The 22489-nt window shown below is 32.9% G+C and overlaps 3 protein-coding genes across 3 annotated transcripts; 1 reads left to right on the top strand and 2 right to left on the bottom strand.

Annotated features, from left to right (window-relative positions):
- Positions 1-1723: 1723 nt before the first annotated feature.
- On the bottom strand, positions 1724-2720 carry LOC146925201 (uncharacterized). The gene has a single exon (XM_085710177.1). The coding sequence runs from the start codon at positions 2643-2645 to the stop codon at positions 1854-1856; it is 792 nt and encodes a 263-aa protein (XP_085566303.1). The 5' UTR covers positions 2646-2720; the 3' UTR covers positions 1724-1853.
- A 5549-nt stretch (positions 2721-8269) lies between these two features.
- On the bottom strand, positions 8270-9276 carry LOC146925200 (uncharacterized). Its single transcript, XM_085710998.1, has one exon. It carries the CDS (start codon positions 9195-9197, stop codon positions 8391-8393), a length of 807 nt encoding a protein of 268 aa, XP_085567124.1. The 5' UTR covers positions 9198-9276; the 3' UTR covers positions 8270-8390.
- Positions 9277-13262: 3986 nt separating this feature from the next.
- On the top strand, positions 13263-19281 carry TIM50 (Haloacid dehalogenase-like hydrolase (HAD) superfamily protein). The gene is made up of 10 exons (XM_085710176.1): positions 13263-13675; positions 13821-13909; positions 15393-15429; positions 16838-16899; positions 17009-17122; positions 17332-17436; positions 17532-17630; positions 17908-18067; positions 18178-18280; positions 18953-19281. Exons 1-10 carry the CDS (start codon positions 13348-13350, stop codon positions 18984-18986), a joined length of 1131 nt encoding a protein of 376 aa, XP_085566302.1. The 5' UTR covers positions 13263-13347; the 3' UTR covers positions 18987-19281.
- The last annotated feature ends 3208 nt before the right edge of the window (positions 19282-22489 follow it).

The following is a 22489-nucleotide window of genomic DNA, read 5'->3' as shown; positions in this document are numbered from 1 at the left end:
CGAATATAGTTTTTAGCATTAGTCTTTTAAATATTTGTTTGCCCCCTATAATTACTACAGTTAAATAGAAAGAAAGGACCACACGTTTTATCAATGAAAAAAGAGAAAACCACGTTGCTAAACAACCACAAAGCTCCCTCCAATTACTGGTATATTATGTAGTTTTTGCCTTGTGACTTGTGAGTAAGTCCCACGAAATTTGGATGTATCCTCTAACATATCACCCACATTGATGTTGCTCTCTAGAAAAGGGAAAGATCAAACTAAGTCATTTTCAATTTCAAAATGATGATATTTCATTTAAGAGTGTGAAAAAAAAAACTAACTTTAAGAGTGTGTAAATTAATTATATTATATTCAGACAAAAGGAATCATTTCTTTGGTGGTCAAGAGGAGGGAAAACGGGATGAAGAATAAGGTGGCTTAGGTTTGAATCAATCTTTGACATTACTAATAGTTAGTATATTAATTATTATTAAGTTAGTTTTTTTTTCTCCTTGTGACTTGAACCCTAGACTTTCAACTTTAACACTTAGTTAGTAACTATACCATAAAAAATGACTCATAGTTGATGGCATAGTTACTAACTTAAGGTGACTTAAGAGTATGGATATGGGTACGACAATTATCTATTGTTCCGGACTGGTTTGAGAACCACTCTCCACGAATGGATAGGATCACGAAGGCACATGTTATGGCTGCATTGACGACGTATCTAGGGAACCCACCGATCTTTACATCACCACATGTTATTGATGTTGCTATCTACAAAAGGGAAAGATCAAACTAAGTCCCTTTCAATTTCAAAATAAATTGACTTCACTTTAGTTTAGAGGATCACTTGGGATTTTTCCTCTAAATGATGAAAATTCATTTAATAGTATGAAAGGGAAAGGTCCATAGTTTTCTGCCATATCAATGTCAAAGTATTTATGGATATTGACCATTTGTTTCAAGTAATTGACAAACTCTCGGGTCTCTTTCAGAAATAAAAGTAAAAGTCTTTATTCTTTTTGTTATTACTAACTTTACCAATTGTTTCTTAAAAAAAGACTTACCAATTGTTTCAACTTTCAAGCCCCTAACTCGTAAGTTGTTGTATTATTCTCTGTTAATACGTACAATGATTTTAGGTGAAATAACGAAAAGCTATATTAGATAGACCAAAATGAAATTGTGAGTGAATTGAGAACAAGAGAGACCAAAATATATATATAGTCTTAACTAATTAGAGAGCTCAAAAGTATAATTAAGTAAAACAAAATATTAAGATGAAACTATATGTTTTTAATCATGTCATAAAGCACCATTTTATTGAATACTATTAGAAGAACTATATTGTCAATTATATTCGAACAAGAATAGTACTAAAATCAGTAACCTCGGATTAAATCCTAATCTTGCATCTCTTCAAAAAGTATGATAAGGTGATTTGGTGGAGGAAAACACAGGATATAGAGAGATAAGATGACTTAGGTTTGAATCAATCTTTGACATTACTAATAGCTAGTTCCAATTATTTGCTAAAAAAAATAGTTTATATGTTTGTATTTTGCAGGAAGCAGGCTGATGGGGATCATATATGTAAGATTCTTAACCATTTTCTCCTTTTGAAATATGGTACACTGTGATTATCAATGGCACTCTAATTAATAATAAATTTTCCTTTTCCTATTTTTTTTGTTGGTTCATAGAAAATGCTTATAACTTGATTAACAAGAAATTTGGCATGTAAACCTGCTCTTTGTTAATATGGGAAAATCTTTGCAAAATTTAATGGATGCATACAACTAAAATATACAAGAAGCATGATCTGATCAATAGAAAGATGATCATGGTTGCCGTTGCTTAAATTAAACCATGATTAAATGCCGTCTAGCATCAATTCTTAAATCTTCTTTCATCTTTCTAATGAAATCTTCAAATTTTTGGTTTAACTCTTCTGTACTTAACACACTACTTTCTTCTTCTTCAACATAATCTTCTTCTTCTTCCTCTTCTATGTTGTTTTCTTCGATTAGAATGTAATCAATTTCCGACAATTTATCTCCCTTGTCATCATGTGCATCAAATAGTTCAATTTCTTCTTCTCCTTGTTCTTCTTGCTCTATAAAAATCATATTTTCAATATTTTCTTCTACTTCTTTAGAAAATGGTTTTATTACTATTTCTTCCTCTGCTTCAACATTCTGTTCATCAGGCTCACTAGTCATCTTCTCAGCTTCTCTCTCCAACATTGGCTCATTGGCCTCAACATCAAGAACATGATATCGTGAAACATCTTCGTATACTTCTTCTTGGATATACTGTGATGTTGATGAATCTTCCGAGTTATTGGAAGGTTTATCATCATCACTAGAAGAGGCAGAGAAAGATTTAGTTAAACCAACGAAAACAAGGAGACCATTACAAATGAAGAACATGCTGTTTTTGTCTATGTTGTGAGTGTAGAGTTGAAAAGGAAAAGTAGAGAAATAGAATTTGAAGTAATGAAGGAAAACAAACAAGGAAGAAGGTGAAAATATGAAAGAAAACACTGATACTGATATGAATAATTGTGTAAATTTCATTAGATGGGAATGAGTTTTCATCCCTTGAGTCAGTGTTGCTATATTTTGGAATTTGAGTTGACACATATTGTCCATAGTGTTCACTCTGGTGAAGAAAGAGAATGAAATATCTAGAGAGAGATTGGTAATGGAGATTGAAGTGAGATAGGATGGTTTGGTGAATTAAAGCCATGAATGACTCATTATATATAGTGGTGAGGTGATTGGTGTGTACTTGAGAGGGTGATTCATTCTATTGTCAATTATTTTTGTTGGTTTCTGAAATAATTTAAAGATTGTGCATCATAATCTAGCCCCTATTTATTTGAAGTACCTATTTGGATGGGCAGTGGGTGAGGGCGAAACATACGTTTTTCTAATGCTTCTTTTTTCAAGTTGGGAGGGGGTGAAACGTGAGTTTTTGGTTGTAGAAGCTACCCCAGACACATACTTAATGGTTCCTTTTTCAAGTATTTAAGTGGTTAGACTCTCATACTATAAATGTCAAGGAGTGGAGAATCTGAGATTCGAACATCGATCCCTGCATAACAATGACCATAGAGCTTACCAACCGAGTTGCATTTACAATAAAATAAGGTCAAATTTATTGTTACACTTCAAAATAGTAGTTCAATTTCTTATTCATGTAAGCATCACAATGAACATCCATATGAAAAATGAAGAAATAAAAAGTGGCTAAAATGTTGTTTCATTTTTTCCAAAGCACCACACATTTTCACCGCCAACATATGAGGTCTAAAAATAAAAATTGAACATATGGTGGTCCATAGAAGACTACTTTTACTCAAAATCTAAAAGTGTAAACAGGAAACAATTTTTCAAAGTAAACAGACCCTAAAATATTTGTTAAAGAATGGATTTTGTTGTTTATTGGGACAAAAAAGAATGCGCTATTATGACTTCTTATGTTGGATGATGAATTTATTTGGTCACAAGCTACAATATATAGGTCGTTTCTAGGAAGCCAAAGTTAATTTGTTGAAGAAAGATATGAAAGTGATGAAAATTCAATTAAAGAGAGATGCATAAGTTTTGAAAAGTCTAATTAGGATAGACTAACTCGCCCTTTAATTTAGAAATATACGAGTGATGAACCAAATATACGAACGACTAACTCCCTTTACTATCCGTTAATGCTACTTGGTTCATCGTATTATTTTCACATCCTCACATTAACAAGTAAAGCTCATAACAAATGACTTGTAGATGAAACTTGGTTCATTGACTAATTTGTTAAGAGTTAATCTCAACCTCCATGAAGATGTAAACTAAGCTTGCAATGTGCAGAGGCTTGAAGAAGACAATGAAAAAGAGAGTTAATCTCAACGATCTAAGTATTACAATGAGGTGTTGTGCTTTATGTAGATTAGCTTAGTTGTCAACAGTTACTTGTAGCACAAGTAACCACTACAATACAATGTGAATTAGGCTTTAACATAATTGTTTCCATAAATAAATGTCCCTTGATCATTTATGGAAACAATTAAGGCATTATGTCGAATTTTGTTCAACTAGCTCAACGGGTTTTCACCTTGTATTCTTGAAACTGATCCAATATAAGGACACCTGGAAAAAAGTTTGTTCACTTATAAACCTCTCACTCACTCGACTAACTTGAACGTCAAAATGTTTGCAGATACAACAGCTCTGCTAGAAAACCAATCATTGTCATCCACTGGTCACCGCGGTTCATCAACTTCAACAATCGATCTAGATTCAACTCGAATCACACACACATCTATGGATATGGATTCTAACAGGAGCTTTAATTTAGGATTGAGATATGTTTAAACTAAGAGTAAAAATTTCAAATTTGAAGTTGATGCTGGAAGATATTTGTATTGCAAGAATCTGTATGAGTGATTACTTACCAATATGAACAAGCTAAGTGGAGAGTTCGAAAATGATTAGGAGCTCCTAATTAAGAACACGGATTCACAAACACATTGACCAGAGCTTAAGTTCGATAATGATTGGAACATATGGCTTATGAGTTTATTAAATTTAATTGTTGAAGGTGTTAGTATGATTAATTTGGTCATGCTTGTTTTGCTAGGGCCAAAAGCGGGACCTCAAAGATCAACGTTAGCTATAACAATCATTTCTGAGCCTAAGGTAGGTGAACATGACCAACCTACTAGTTTTTTTTTCATCCAATTCTCTATTTGTATGTATATATTGGTTGTCTAGGAGAGTTAATTGTGATTGTTTGAATTGTAAACTGATTGGAAAAAATTTACGGTATTTTTTGTAAAATAAAAATAAAAACCATAACACTTTCTCAATCAATTTTACGGTATTTTATGGTATTCTTTCAAGAACTTATTTGGCATAATACTTAGCTTTTGATGAAAATATAGGTTGTTACTCCAAAAAAAGTTGAATGCATGAGGATAAGGGATGGTGAATAATGATTCATCATGTTATGTAGAGTAATGATACATAGACATCCTTAGATGACAATACACCCCTTGACACCTACACAAAAATCTGACACGTAGTCATGTGGACCCCACACAAGCACGCTTTCTCTTTCATCTCCTCTTCTCTCTTCTGAGTGTATGGGGTGTACAAGGGTGTATGAAAATAAATGATGTCTATATAACATTGTCCTGTTGTGTAGGAGTACTTTATTTTGTTGAAAAACTGTTATGTTAGACTCGCAATTCATTTATTGAGTATATAGGGCATTATTGGCATGATCAAATTAAAAAGAGTAATGATATTTTGACATCCATAATATGACAACTTTGTTGACAACCTTGTTTTTCTCACTTCTTATTGGTCAAAAACAATGGAGAGAGAAAAAGGAAGAGAAAAGATAACAATATCATGTGAGTATGAGAGAGAAAGTTGTCCAAAAGTTGTCAAAAAGTGGTTGTCAAAATCTCATTTCTCAATTAAAAATACTATCAATTGTCTTCATCAATGCAATTCATGCATGCACATTCATGTGCTTTGTTTTACACATCAGAGAAAGACTTCTTCTCATGCCAATCAATCAATAATTTATCTAAAATTATAAGAGACGCCCTTGCCACGTGATACAACCACACGTGGATTCATAACATTAATTACTATGTAACTTTCATTATTCTTCATTCATCTCGGATTTGCTTTCTTTGTATTATTGATTTAGTTATGCATTATGCATCCATCGGTACTTTCAAGGACACGTGGTCGTTTCTTCAACAAACAAAAAAAAAGACACCTTCATGCATTCATGTAGTGGGCACATATGTGATTGCTGGATCGAAATCGGACGGTTTAGGATTCAAAATCTGCATTCAAATATAAATTTTTGATTTTTGATCTGACAATCATCAATGTGTCGACTATGTGAGTGTAGAATTGTGAATTCTAGAATTTAATAATGTAGTTCTATCTTATTAGTTATACTCCTACCAAATTTGGATGTTTCCTATAATATCTCACCCACATTGATGTTGCTATCTACAAAAGGGAAAGATCAAACTAAGTCCCTTTCAATTTCAAAATAAATTGACTTTACTTAGTTTAGAGGATCACTTGGGATTTATCCTCTAAATGATGAAACTTCATTTAAGAGTATGAAAATGAATGGTCCATAGTTTTCTAGCTACCATATCAATGCGAATGTATTTATGGATATATATCGGCCATTTGTATCAAATAATTGACAGACTCTTAGGTCTCTTTCTGAAATAAAAGTAACAGTCTTTATTCTTTTTGTTGGTAATAACTTACCAATTGTCTATTAAAAAAAACTTAGCAATTGTTTCAACTTTCAAGCCCCTAATCAAATGAAAAATCCTATCAATTGTCTTCATCAATAAATTCTATGCATGCCCATTCATTTGCTTAGTTTTACACATTACTTCTATAAACCATACCAATCAATAATTTATCTAAAATTACAAGAGACACACTTGCCAAATAATACAACCACACATAACATTACTATGTACAGCTTTCATTATTCTGCATTCATCTTGGATTTGCTTTCTCCGTATTATTGCTTTAGTTTTGCATGATGCATCAATCTGTACTTTAAGGACACAAGGTCGTTTCTTCAAGAAGAACTATACCTTCAAGCAATTAGAATTTGGATAGCCTTCAATCGGTAATCCTCGCAATCACGTAGTTGATACATCAATGGTTGTTGCTTATGGGTAATCTAGCCACATTCATGCAGTGTGCAGATTAATGATTGTTGGTAATTCCAACATTTGCCCAGTGGGTATGTCCTTGGTCGTTTGGATCAAAATCAAATGGTCCAAAATTCAGTCTCAGTATTTTTGTTTTTAAAAATTCAAAATCTTCATTGAACCATACTGTCCGATTTCGATCTAACAATCATCAATGTGTTGACTACATGTATGCATGGGTTGCAAACTCTAGAATTTACTACTATCACATAGCTTATGTCTTGTGAGTTAGTCCCACCAAATTCGGAAGTATCCTTTAAGATCTCACCCACATTGATGTTGCTATCTACAAAAGGGAAAGATCAAACTAGGTCCCTTTCAATTTCGAAATAATTGACTTCACTTTAGAGGATCAATTGGGATTTATCTTCTAAATGATGAAAATTCATTTAAGAATATGAAAATGAAAGGTTCATATATAGCTTTCTACCATATCAATGTAAAGGTATTTATGGATATTGACCATTTGTATCAAATAATTGATAAGCACCACCTCATTGGGTACTATTAGACAGTGAATTATATCCGAACAAGAGTAGTACTAAAATGAGTGACCTCCGGTTAAATCCTTATTTTGCATCTCTTTAAAAAGTGTGATAAGGTTTTTATGAAGAAAAAAAAAACAAGTGTGATAATTAAGGTGATTTGGTGGTTTTTGTTAGGAGGATAATACACAGGATGGAGATATAAGATGACTTAGGTTTGAATCAATCTTTGCTAAAAAAAAAAATGTTTGTATGTTTGTACTTGGCTATCAGTAACATCACCAACTGGCTGATCGATGACAATTTGATATGGTATTAAACCATTTTCTCCTTTTGACATATGCATGGTACACTGCAATCATACGGATATATTCAACCATAACAACTGACGAAAGAGTAAAAAGTTATGTAAGAAGAAAAATTGATAATAGTGCTAATAGTCTAAATTAAAGTAGCAAATCAATATGGCACTCTCAAATAGATTTAAGAGATTATTAATGTTTCAAAAGGTTAGCGATTTTCAAATTTAACTCACTAATCATTCTAAGAATATGATAGGTGATAGTAAATAGTTGAATAAAAGGATCAAAAAAGATTCTCTAATGAATCATATGATTAGAAGCAAATTGGTTTTCTCTCTTAACAAGACCATGTCATTTAAGGACATAAAAAGATTCAAATCTTTATGTCCCTGTGCATGGATCGTCTTAATCAATTTATTATTATTATTTACTCCAATAACGTAGTGATCAATCAAATCAAATGCTTCGAGTGTCACAAAAAAAAAAAAAAATCAAATGCTTAGAGTCATTGGCTCAATAATACTTGTTCATATCCATGACGTGTTAGCTCACTAATAATAAGGATATGATTTTGTAGCCTCAAATGAGGTGAGTTCAATTCTACTAGTGTAAAATGATTATTGGCGACAGTTTAAATTAATAATAATTTTTCCTTTTCCTATTTATTTTTTAAGTTGGTTAATAAAAAATGCTTAGAGCAAAGCTATAACTTGATTAAAAAGAAATTTGGCATGTAAACTTGCTCTTTGTTAATATGGGGAAATCTTTGCAAAATTTAATAGATGCATACATCTAAAATACAAGAAGCATGATCAAAAGAAAGAAGATCATGGTTTGTTGCTTAACTCAAACCATGACTAAATGCCGTCTAGCATCAATTCTTAGATCTTCTTTCATCTTCCTAATGAAATCTTCGAATTTTTTGTTTAACTCTTCTGTACTTAGCACACAACTTTCTTCTTCTACATAATCTTCTTCTTCCTCTTCTATGTTGTTCTCTTCAATTAGAATGTAATCAATTTCCGACGCTTTATCTCCCTCTGCATCATCTGCATCAAATAGTTCAACTTCTTCTTTTACCTCCTTCATCTCTTCTTGTTCTTCCTCTATAAATATTATATTTTCAATATTTTCTTCTACTTCTTTACAACATGCTTTTATTTCTATTTCTTCCCCTGTTTCAGCATTCTGTTCATCAGGCTCACTCTTTATCTTCTCAACTTCTCTCTCCAACATTGGCTCATTAGCCTCAACGTCAAGAACATGATATTGTGAAACATTTTCTTCTTCTTCTTCTTCTTGTGCTTGAATATACTGTGATGATGGTAAATTTTCTGTGTTATTGGAAGGTTTACCATCATCACTAGAAGAGGCAGTGAAAGTTTTAGTTAAACCAACAAAGACAAGGAGACCATTGCAAAGGAGGAATATGCTATTCTTGTCTATGTTGTGAGTGTAGAGTTGAAAAGGAAAAGTAGAGAAATAGAATTTGAAGTAATGAAAGAAAATAAACAAGGAAGAAGGTGAAAAGATGAAAGAAAACACTGATACTAAAATTAATAATTGTGTACATTTCATTAGATTTGAATGAGTTTTCATCCCTTGAGTCAGTGTCGCTATATTTTGGAATTTGAGTTGACACATATTGTCCATAGTGTTCACTCTGGTGAAGAAAGAGAATGAAACTAGAGAGAGGATGGTACTAAATGGAGATTGTAGTGAGATAGAATGGTTTGGTGAATTAAAGCCAGGAAGGCCTCATTATATATAGTGGTGAATGGTATGTGGAGTGGAGTGGGTGATTCTATTATCATTTTTGTTGGTTTCTGAAAATAATTTAAAGACCTTTCAATTGATAATACTATGTGCTTGTTGTGTTCAGCGGAAAAGGTTAGACTTCACCATGTGATGAATATGGTTCGAATCAAGAAGAGAAAAAAAATAATACTATGTTTTCCATTCCATTATTAGGACTGTTATACTAGTTAAGTTATTTCACACAAGTTATTTCACACACACTAAAGTTATAAATTGAAGAAAAATCAATAATTTTATCAAATTGATTTTATCAAACAATTATATCCACTATTATCATAAATACAAAGTCAACTATAGAACTAGTCATCTAATTAATCAAATCTTAGTGCATAAATATTTGTTGAAATGTTTTAAAAATAATATCATAAATAAAATTGACGGATAACCTGTATTTGTTATATATATAATTTTAGACCTATATGTATTTGTTATATTGTTTGTATACCCTTGGTCTTTTTCAGAAAAGTCTATAGTTGGAAAATTAATATGAAGCAGATGGCATGTTAGGCACTGTGACTATGTCAAGGCTTACCTGATATTCAGGAATGCATTTTGTCATGAACGATAATAGGTACTTGAAAAGTAAGTAGTAGCCAGTTGTCAGTCGGATCAGTATTATTGATCATAGAAATTTGCAGCTGTTATCTTCATACTGAACAAATTGAGGTTTGATTGTCAAGTTGCATTCATCCCATTCATGGTTTGGGGCCAAAACCCCCGGGTGATGCGGTACAGAAGAGCAAAGGGGGTCAAGGAACCGCGCCTACAAACCCACACACGCCCACATTATCAAAAATTAATAATAGCCTCCATGCATAGTGATCTTGGTGGATAATAATAATGCATCACCCAAAAAATTACTCATAATTGATGGCATAATTACTAAAATGAGAATGATAATTACCTATTGTTCCGACCGGGCCGAGGCCCATTCCGCTAATAGATTAGATCGTGGAGGTACATATTATGGGGTGGTATTGACGATGTATCCTAGTGAACCTCTCAATCATATTAGACAATGGTCTAAGAATCACGTGTATTTCGCTCAACTAACTCAAAGAATTTTCACCCCATATTCCTGAAACTTGTCCTATATAAAGATATACTTGGAAAAAGGTATGTTCATTCTTAATCAAAAATCAATCACTCACTCAATCATAGACTAACTTGATCGTTAAAGTGTTGTTTGCATGTACAAGATTCAGTCAAGGAACCAATGAACATCCTTCATTGTGCTTCATCGACTTTGATCGTCAATCTTAGGTCCACCTAGGGGCGGACCTGGTCTCACAAAACCAGTGTGGCACAATTTTTTTGCAGGTCGTCATATTTTCAACATTTGCATTTTTTTATACTATTATTAGATAAAAAGCTAAAATGGGCAATACATGGTATTATTAGTTAAAAAGCTAAAATGGGCAATACAGGGATCAAACCCGGGTTCCGGGGATGAAAGAGGCACGCCTTTGCCACTAAATCACACCACACATATATGATCAATTTACAAAATTTGATTTATATAATATAACATTTAGTTAAAAAATATAAAATATGGAAAATGTTAACGAGTACCCCCGGGGCACTCGTTAAGGAAGCTAAAAGAAGAAAGTGAAAGTCAAAAAAGACACTTTTTAATCTTTTAATGCATTGATTGCACAACATTCAAGATAAATATTACTATATTTGCTTCCTTAACCAGTGCCCCAGGAGCATTGGTTAACAAGACCCATAATATATATATATATATATATATATATATATATATATATATATATATATATATATATATATATATATATATATATATATATATATATATATATAGGATTTGCTAGAACACACCCACTAATTTTTATGTGGGAGTGTTTTAGCAAGCTACACCTTAGGGTGTATTTAACTACTTTTTAGTTATAACTTGCTAAAACACACCTTCTAAAAAATAAGTGGTGTATTATAGCAAATGCCTATAGGAGTTGCTAACGTACACCCACTTATTTTTTAGGAGGAGTGTTTTAGCAACATTCACCTTAAGATGTATTTAATAACTTTTTAGTTATATCTTTGCTAAAACACACCTTAATAAAAAGTAGTGGGTGTATGTGTGTGTGTGTGTGTGTGTGTGTGTGTGTATATATATATATATATATATATATATATATATATATATATATATATATATATATATATATAATTGGGCTGGACTGGTGTGGCACTTGCCACACTGGGCCTAGTCCAGGTCCGCCCCTGGGTCCACCTCAAATCACCAACACATTTTAGTGAATTGGATGCTAATTGCTAACAGGAGCTCTCATTTAGAATTGAAATATATTCAAGATAAGTGTCATATAATATTCCCATTTGAAGAACTTGATGGAAGATTAGTAATTGTATTACAAGATTTGGTACGAGACTATAACCAATATTAACAAGCCAGAGGGGAAACATTGGGAGGCTCCTAATTAAGAATGTAGAAATATAGTTGATCCAAACACAAAGCGATCCAAATCTTTGCTTTAAGTCTCTAAAAGAAACACACATTTTTCTAAAGGCTATTAGGCCTCCAAAGCTCCAAACATAGAGTTATTAAAAATTAGTTAATAAAAAGTTGAACTACATCAAAATATTGGTGTTGCTGAGCTAGTTATGAGAGCAAACTTTTAATTTTGAGGTCTCATGTTTAAATCCCTCTGATTAATTATATGGTTGTTTTGAAATTTGTGAATTCAAAAATTTACATGGATTAGTTTGTAATTTTCGATAATATATAAGGACAAACTTACTAAATTTGAGAATTTATAGAGTAATTGAAATTGAAAATTAACAGGGGGCCAATTAGCAAAATTTGAAACATACATGATAAATTTCCAAAAAATAAAAAAGTGACAAATGTTAAAATTTTTGAAATATATATGACCAATTTGTGATTCGTATATCATAAAGAAACAATTTAAAATTCTTAACTTTAAGGTGGTTTTTGAAATATCTCAATTTAATTTTGACAAAATATTTGATGAAATCTCTTCATTTTGCAATTTTTTCCACATTTTTCTTTCAAAACATTCCATATGGTAAAGAATGAATTTCAAATTCTTAACTTTTAAGTTGTATTTGATATACCCCAATTTGACTTTGACAAAACGCTTAATAAAACCTCTTCATTTTAAAATAAATTCAAATTTTTCTTTTAAACAATACAATTTAAGATTAATAGTGCCTGACCTCGTGCAATATAGGTCATTTTCAGTTTTTTTCTATGTAAAAAAAGTTTGGATCCATCCTTGAAGTTTTCACTGTAATTTTCTTTATTTTCTTAGCAAGATTCCATTATACTCCCTCCGTTTCAAAATGAGTGTCTTTTTAGGTGTTTACACGCATATTAAGAAATGCAATGATTAAAAGAAAGAGAATGACTATTTTACCAAATTATCCTTATTAACTATTGGTTAGTTTTAAAAGTAATACTTTGAAAGTAGTGTGCAGAGTATTAATTGGAGGGTACAATTGAAAAGAAAAAGTTATTATTGCATTGGAAACTGAAAGCGACACTCATTTTGAAACAAATTTTTTTGGCTAAAGCGACACTCATTTTGAAACGGAGGGAGTAATTTTTTTTAGTTATGTAAAAACACTATCATCTTTTTTTAATTAATATTTTTTAGAATTGTTTTCTTACAACAAATAAAACATCTTTTTTGTCCGCATACAACATTTTTTAATTAATATTCAGGTGAATTCCTAATTATTAAATTACTTAAAAAAAAAACATCTTTTTCTTGTGGGAGAAGAAATAAATAATCCACCAAAAATAAAATTAGCAGGGCTCTAGAAACAACGTTAGCTACACTGACGGCGTCAAAGTCCAAATAGTTAAAAAAGAATAACAGAAAGCTTAACAGAGTTGATCCGGCGTCTCCACCAAGCCAAGCCAAAACCCTACCTGAACCTCTTTCATTTCATTTCATTCATTCTCATCACCATAACAACAATGTCTCTCCAAATTCTCCGATCTCGATTCTTCTCCGTCGCAGCATCATCGTCATCGAAGCCATTCCGCTTCGCCAAAGTCACTCCTCAACCTCCTCCATGTTTCTCATCCACCGCCGCTCCTGCTGCTACTCATTCACCTCCTCCTCCTTCTGCCACTCCTTCTCCACCTCCTCCCTCTTCCGCTACTCCTCCACCTTCTTCCGCCACTCCTCCTCCACCTCCTCCTTTTTCTTCCACCGCTTCCCCTAACCGCTGGAATTTCCTCAAATACGCTGCCATCGGTGCCTTAACCGGAACCACCGCCGTAGCCGGTTACGCCTCTTACGGTTCGTATTTTTCTTTTTCCTCTTCATTTCTGTTTTCACTGTAGTTAATCATTTTGAATCTTTCTTGAATCGTATTGATCTGGAAAACGAAATGATGATTGATTGATTTTATTTTTCTTTCTTGTTTGTTGAATGTAATGTGCAGCTTATAGTTCGGACGAAATTGAGGAGAAAACGAAGTCGTTTCGTGATTCCGCTAAGTACACTCCACCTGATGGAGCTACTTCTCTCGATGTTAGTAACTGTTTCTGAATATTTCTTCGCATTTAATCTTCTTTGCTAATTTAACATTTGAAATTATTTTTCTAGCATGAATTGTTTTGCTTAAAGTTCAATTTCTAAATAATTGACGAATTTTTGTTTGATGAAATGGTTTTTCAAATATATGAAGTTCCGACACTTCTGTTCGAAGACATCACACGTGTGATTAGTAATTACATTCAATTATGTCATTTTCTTACATTACTACCAGGGAGTGTGATAGATTATAACTGTTTGAATTATGACAAAACTCAGCATGGTTTGAATGTGATAGATTATAATTGTTTCAAGTTACTGCTCTCAATTTGAGTGCTGCTAATTGCTTCTCTGTCTTCTTTACTAATTTTACATTTGAAGTTATTTTTCTAGCGTGAATTGTTGTGTTTGGACCTATGAAGCACAAACATGAACATCGAACACGGCACTAACATTGACACATCAACACTGATAGTAAATGACATAATTCACTGTAATCACATATGTGGGTGTCATGTCGGTATTGGACAGTGACACGTGTTGGACATCGGACACGCCTTCAATTAGAAGTGTCAGTGCTACAGAGGTTTAGACTCTAAAAATTTAATGATTATTTATTTGTTTGATGAAGTGGCTCTTCGAATATGAACTGGGATGAGTTGCAAAATTTGTGTGTGGATTTTACATTTTTCCCACATTTTGTCAATTTATTGGAGGTGTGGTATCTTTGGATGTAACACTTTGATATGGTGGCTTTCAATTGCTTGCATAAGTGAATTTTAGTGATATCAGTGTCAGATTGAAAATTTTACTGTTTTGTTTCTTAGAAACACACTTTGTTGACTTGACTATTGCTTAGTTTTAGAACTCTGCATTGTTTGAATGTGATGGATTTTCTTTGTTCCTTTAGTCATTTTAATATGTTAATAGACCTCAACATTAGTAGGTTGACATTTTTCTAGCATGAATTGTTGTGTTTAGACTCTCAAGATTAACAAATTTATGTTTGATGAAATGACTCTTCGAATGTTTTTTTAAATCTGCTAAATTTTCTGCAAATCACAAACCAAGCATAAGACGAGCAAGGCGTGAAACAAAACTGAAGTGCAAAAGAAATCGTCCACAAACCACATCACCAACATAAGGGAACAACCGACTAAAAACAAGAAACAAAAGGCCTAAAAACAGGGAACAACTGACTAAAAACAGGAAACAAAAGGCCTAAAAACAGGGAACAACATACTCTTTGAATGTTGTTCTCTTGTTATTTGAAATGCCTCTTATGCAACATGAACTTAAATGAGTTGCAAATTTTTACTGTTTTGTTTATTGGAATTCCTTTTGTGGACAGCACTATTGCTTAGTTTTGGAGCTTTGCATGGTTAGGATGTAATAAATTATCATTGTTCCTTTAGTCAGTTTAATATGTTAATAGGCCTTAACATTAGTAGGTTGATATTTTTTGATTTTATGCTTGCAGAAATTTCAAGGGATGGTATACTCAACTGCAGTGACAGGTGGGTTCCCCTAGCTTTATTCTGTACGCCACTTATCTTATATCAGTATTGTTCGGATCCTTTAAATATATAATTAATTTTGAGGTTCTTCATGCGAGTGTCTCTTCCCTTGGACTTCGGGAATGTTGCGTATACATGAACATTGGACCATCATATGCCATTTAGTTCCATACCCTTGACCTAAATAAGGGAAGTCCTTAGGCAACTTGGAGAAACATGTGCCTGGCGTGTGGGCGAGTCCGAATGGATAGAGGTGGGAAAGTTAAAGTGAGAGGGCCCAAGCAGTTATCCTGAGAGGAGTTGAGAAGGGAGTTAGGGAAAAGAACCTCCCACTAGGTGGTTTGAGGAAGGAGCTGTTCCTGCTTTGCATGAAAGGGGTACTTGGTCCCCGAAAGAAGGATCACTTTTACAAACACCCAAAACATACCGCCCTTGACTGGAACAACACTGCCAAGGGTAGGAATGGTCGTACTTCCTGCAAGTACAAACATGAATCGAATGGATGAGTTAACCACTAAATCTCTTTTGTGATTTTGTGTAGTTATCTTGGCTATGGATAATCATAATTTATATTAGATTAATTTATCAATTAATCATATCAATATGTAGTAGGGGTCCCATGGATAAATTGCTGCTTGCATATGCGCATTAGGTACAAAAAAGCTTTTATGATATGATAATTAACGGTAATTTTCAGTGTTGTTAAATAGCAGCTGCGTTGATGTTATGCTGCGATGTCGTAGCGGAAATTAGACATACTTCTGTTGTTCATTCATATTCTATTTAATGTAAAATGTTGACAAATAGTGATGCTAATTTTATCAACCCACAAATTTCCGCTATCCACAATTGACAACACTGGTAATTTTAATATGTACCAAAAGAACTGTACTCTGTACAATCATAGAAATATCTATTATACGGCCTCCTCTGTAGCATTTGATCAGGGCGTAGTAACTAGCAAAGAAGTCAAGTGGGCATTGGTTTAGTTGTATTGTTAAGGAGGGCTGGTACAGACAAAATGATGTTGTATACTTGTAAAATATTATTTGTTTTGAAACAAATCCAAAAATCAAACGTGGCATAATTCTTGGGATATATCTTTTCCAATTTAATTCTAATGCACCGGTTTTGATTTTGAGGAAACTTGCCTTTTAAAATCATTAGACGGCATATTTTAGGAGATCTATCATATTTTCAATAATATAACAATAAAACGAAATCTCCTAAAAGTATGGCATATCACATTGATTAAATCAAATTTTTTTTATTTACTTTATTATAATAATATTGACACGGGGTTTTAAACTCCAAATTTGATTCTTCTACAAGAACTCCAAATTAGTTTGTACATGTGTATGTTTTTCATATTAATAGCTTGCTGATTTTCCTGCATGTAATATTTTAGTGCCTGCTAAAGCAGTAGAGCTTTATTTGGATGCAAGAAGGTTTATTGAAGAACACGTTAGGGTATGTGCATGCTTTTACTTCTCTAATTTTGGTTTTTAAGTTTGCCTTTCTTTTCATGTTTTTCCACCTTGTGTTAAACTTTTAATGCTTTGGCCATGCTTCCTTCCAGGGTTATACAGAACCATACACAGACAAGCTCCTTCCAGATTTGCTTCCTCAGGAGCAACATGTGTTCACACTTGTTCTAGATCTCAATGAAACATTGATTCACTACATTTGGACGGTAAGACTTCAACCTCACATGCACCGTTTTGGGGATATAAAAATATCAAATATCTTTGAATGGGCTATATGATTATTAATGCTATGAAAATTTATGGACAATTTCATTTCTATAATGTATGTCACACAAAAGAAAGAGTTGGATCTCTTGCATGCTGCAGACATCTGACCTATATAATGTTGATTTTTACTTTTATTTGGAATGTGAAGCGAGATACAAGCTGGCAGACTTTTAAAAGACCCGGAGTTGATGCCTTCTTGGAACATCTAGCTCAGTTCTTTGAAATAGTGGTGTATACAGATGAACAGAATATGGTAATCTGATTTTGTTTCTCTGTATTCTGAATGGATAATTTATCATTGTTTTGACTTATGAGTATTCATATTCATGCTTTTGTTGATTTGTGCAGTTTGTAGACCCTGTTATAGAAAGGCTGGATCCTAAGCACTGCATTAGGTACAGGCTCTCGAGACCTGCTACTAAGTATCAGGATGGGAAACACTATAGAGTACGTCTGAGTTTATATTCTTGTATTGTTCTTTCTCAAATTATGTATATACACTCTAGTGATAAGCTTACGACTGATTGTTGATTATAATAGAGAACATACGTCTTGATTGAAACTATTATTCGTAATACAACTTACACCTGAAGAACATACTAAAGACATGCAATTATCACATCCTTTGCTTTTTCCTGTCATTTTATTTTGATACTGCACAAATGTGGTGTCTTGAATATTGTTATTATAATGAAATGTTTTTCCCTTTGCCTGTCATTGGCAGGATCTTTCAAAACTAAACAGGAATCCTGCAAAAGTTATGTACTTAAGTGGCCATGCTTTAGAAAGTTGCCTACAACCTGAGAACTGTGTCCCTATTAAGCCATGGGTGCAGACTGATAAAGATGATACAGCTCTTGTGGATTTCATACCATTCCTTGAGTGTAAGTGCATTCCTCTTGAGATGTATTTAAATGAGTTGATGTTTGAAATTATTGTTGTGACATTTTATGTTTGTAGATATTGCATTACCTTCTCCATTATCCATATGCAGTTATTGCCCGTACTAGCCCGGCTGATATAAGACCAGTGCTGCAGTCTTACCAAGGATGTGATATTCCGAGTGAATTCCTCAGGCGTTTCAAATTGCATAAGGAGTAATACTCTAACTGCTTTTATTTTCTTAACTGATTTAAAAAATTTGGGAACTATATTGCAACCAAGGTTTTGTTCTTTTGTTATAAAAACTTTGAAAACAAGAAACGAAACTAGAATCACGATAGTAACTATTATTGAAAATATATCAACTAAAACTGAAGACAGACAAACTACGCCCACCCTTGTCTGGTTAATTACATTTTATAGTTCACAGGTAAAAAATAGTTTTTCCATTACAAATCTGTGAGGATTGCTTCTATTATTGCTGTATGGTGGTGTGGGACAAGGGACAGTCTGGAAATTTGATGCAAAAGTTAAGTAGAGGTGCATATTTTGGCTTTTTTTCGGATTCAAAAATGAGATACAAAAATGGGGTTATGAGAATGCAGCGCCAATCATTTAATATCTGGATTTTTTATATAATTGAAGTTGTCTGCTCTAACGTGAAGTTAATTTTCTTGTGGTAATTTGTATTTTTTCACAAGACCCACCATGTCACTCCTAATTCACCTTACATATGATATAAATTTAGGTTGGTTGTTGAAGGTTTTCTATTGTTACACAAATAGTTGATGCTAAACAGGAATTTTTTTTTAGGTTATTGCTAAACATGATTTACCCTGTCTTATTTCCGCCAACATTTTTACTCTGGTGTTTTCCAAATGATGCAGGAAAACCGGAGGACAGAGACGCCTCTGGAAGTAACAATACTGAATTGAATGATACAAGTTTGTCGTCAAGAGATTTTCAGTTTCATGAGAATTGATTAGTCAGTCAACAAAAGATTTTTGAAGCCACTGCAAAATCGAAGAGTGATTAAGCCAAATAGATAAAATGTAGATTTTTGTTTGTGCCCTGAACTAGAGTCTTGAACCATCATTTTTTGGCCTACATAATTCTGTTGTCGGTATTGATTTTGAAGATATTTGTTGCTTTTTGTATGATAGAAAAGTTAGTTCTTAATGCTGAATGCTTAAATTTCCGTTAAGGACTCCTCAAATTACAGAAGTTTGCACACTCTTGTTCAAGTTTCAATTGGACATCTGCAAATTCAACTTTTGTCTACATACCCAGTTTGAAATGAAAGTGAAGAGTGGATTGCATTTGCAAAATGAAGTTGGTAATTCAAATATATTTGATTTCTAAAATGGCAAAATAGAACACTAATTTAGATATGGAGTAATAAAACCTAAATTTTAGGATTTTATTGCTACATGAGTCAAAGCATAATGTAGATATGTGCTACAACGCAAAATTGTACCAAGGACTTCTTATTTTTAAGGTATTTGTTTCTAGGATTTTGAGTAACAGTTTTTTTTATTAATTTTGTTGCTACACTAGCCAAAGCATAATTTAGATATGTGCTACCTCAAGTGACCTCAATAGCATAGAAATTATATGATTTTACTTCTACGGATGTCATTTGGGCATCTCTGATTACTTACCAGTCTAAGGTGCTACAACATTTACTGTTTGGGGAAAACCACTCTTGACAAGTTCCATTTAAATCAAGGGTGAAAAATAAAGCTGTTATGAAATACGAAGGGAGACATTCCTTGTTGAAGTAAGGACCGGCAAACAGACATGAGTTTGTTTTTTAGCTTAACTGAATGAAGGAACATAAAGAGACAATAGAGCGATATTTTTTCACTCAAAATAGAGTACATAAGATATAGTAACATGTTCAACATTGTTAAAAACTTAAGGGTGAATTTGTGAACAAACTCACAACACTCAAGTTAATTGCATACAACGACAAAATGTCTACACGTAATATGATAAATTCTAAGTGATTGGAATACGCATGTTTCTGAATCTATAATGTTGACGCCTAAATCATTGATTGAATCTGTAATTGATTGACGTCGGTCTCTCAATAGGAATCAAACAAACACCACAACAAGATGTGAAATCAAACAATGCCTGCATAAGACAGAGAACAACACAATGTTGCACTCAAACGATGAAATCATGAAAAAACACAATAAAAAACTTGATATATGTGAAAACCACTTATTTAGATTAAAAGAAATAAGAAAAAGATGCATATGAGTGATTTTAGGTCAAAAACCTGACTTAAAACCACCCCTCTTGATGAGAGCAAAGGGGAAAGAGAACATAGATAGAAGATAGAGTTTCTCTCACTAAAAAACTAGGGCCGACAAACAATTGAGGGGATTATTTTATGTAGCGTTTTGTTTTACACTCGATCGCACACAAGAAATGCTCATAATTCGGCCACAAAAGTATCATTTTCTAGAATTTTGGGTCAGTACACAATAATTTCAAGAAATAATAATTCATTTGTTAATTATAATATCATATGTCTATATATTTATGCTACAAATCTCTCTGCACATATTCGAATAAGAATCATTAAGTTGGACAAATTGTTATGCAAATGCTTAATATGTTTGTCCAACCAAATTAATGGATTCTCATTCAAATATGTTAGAGAGAGCCTCTAAAAAAAATGTCAAAGATTTGTAATTAGCAAATGAATTATTATTTTAAAGGAAAATGTTAACGAGACCCTTCTTTAAATTATTGTGTATCGATGGTCATCAAACTATGGCAAGTCACAAATTTTTTCCAAGATAATAAAGTAGTACGATTATTTCTCTCTCAATTTTTTTTCTTCTTCTGATTTTTGGAGTCTGAGGTCGACTAGTTCCTTCCTTGCTTTCAATCAAATAGCTGAACAAACAAACATGACACTCAGTCAGCCACGAACGAGAAGATCAAACTGAACTTTGAAAAATGGGTAAATATCAAAAAAATCTATTTGCTCTCCATTCAGTTCACAAATGTTGTGATCATATGTGCTCTGAAAATTAAGTAGCAAGGGAGCATTGTTTACGGAGTGGAAGGATGAAGGTCAAGGGAGAGTCCAAGACAACGAATTTCTGGTGCTTGCACATCCACAACAAGAAGAAACCTTCAGAGGAAAACAAAGACGCTAGAAATTTCAAAGTCTACAATTATTATGACAAAACCTCTCATGTCTCCAAATTCATTATCTTGTTTCAATCTTATTCCTAATTATAAAATGGAACAGAAGATAAAGAGTTTCGAGGATTGAATGTTAATGTTGATCATATTGTTTCATCTTCGTTGGTGATTAGAACGAACATGAAGGTGTGTTTGTTGTCGGAAACCGGTGATGTTATTGACAAAAGAAATTATGAGACTTCTTGCATGTTTTGAAGTTGAAGCCACCACCGTCGTCGTCTCATAAGTTGAAGCCTTCAAGATGTTGATGATTACGACACGATTTCAATAGAAGGAAGACGGTTGATTTGAGAATTAGAGTTTCTCTGTGATTTAGGGTCACAGGTCAAGTTTTTTTTTTTTAACCAATTTATAATTTTATATGAGAAATAATGCGATGTAGCATACCACATGGATGCCAGATCATTTAAAATATGGAGAATGCTAACCAATGCTCCAAGGGCAATGGTTAATCATCTAAAACAAATAAGTTTCATGAAAAAGTTGTGTAATCATTACTTTATCAAAAGTAACATCTTATATTTACAAGACAACATTTCTATTTGTAAATTCCTTAACCATTTGCCCTGAGGGGGCACTGGTTAGCAAGACACTTAAAATATTGATGTTGCATGCTAAGTTAGTTTTCCTTTTCTATTTTTAACATAAGCAATCATTTGACGATGACTAAATTTAGTAGTTGCCGTTTTAGTATGAAATAAAAATACTATGTAGTGATTTAAAACATAGGGAAAATTACACTAACCTTCCCCCGAGGTTTCGTTGAATGACACAGACATCCTCTCTAGTTTTTGAATAGACACTAACCTCCCTTAAAGTCTCTTGAAATAGATAAACACCTCTTTACAACTTAACACCGTTCGTAAATCTGTTAAAAAAAACACACTTTTTTTCTATTAATGAAACTATCTCCCTCTCCACTGAACCACGTTTCTGCCTTTATCATTTATTATTTTATTGATTTCCTTTATTTCATATATCTCTAATAACATAGATGAGACTATTTTTCTTTGAAGAGTATCCCCCAAAAACAAAGCAGCGCACCTCTGTATTAGTTATTCCGCCGCTACTTAACACAAATGAACAGTGGCGAGAAGGAAAAGGTATTGTGCGATGCAGTTGAATGAGAAAAGGAGTGAAAAAAAGTTTCTATTTTTTTTTAACGGCACATTGACAGCACTTAACGGCAAGGGAGG

Source organism: Medicago sativa, chromosome 5 (genome assembly GCF_051527215.1).
Source record: "Medicago sativa cultivar Bolivia chromosome 5, Bolivia_mono, whole genome shotgun sequence".
Lineage (NCBI taxonomy): Eukaryota > Viridiplantae > Streptophyta > Magnoliopsida > Fabales > Fabaceae > Medicago > Medicago sativa.
This window is presented reverse-complemented; position numbering and strand designations above follow the sequence as displayed.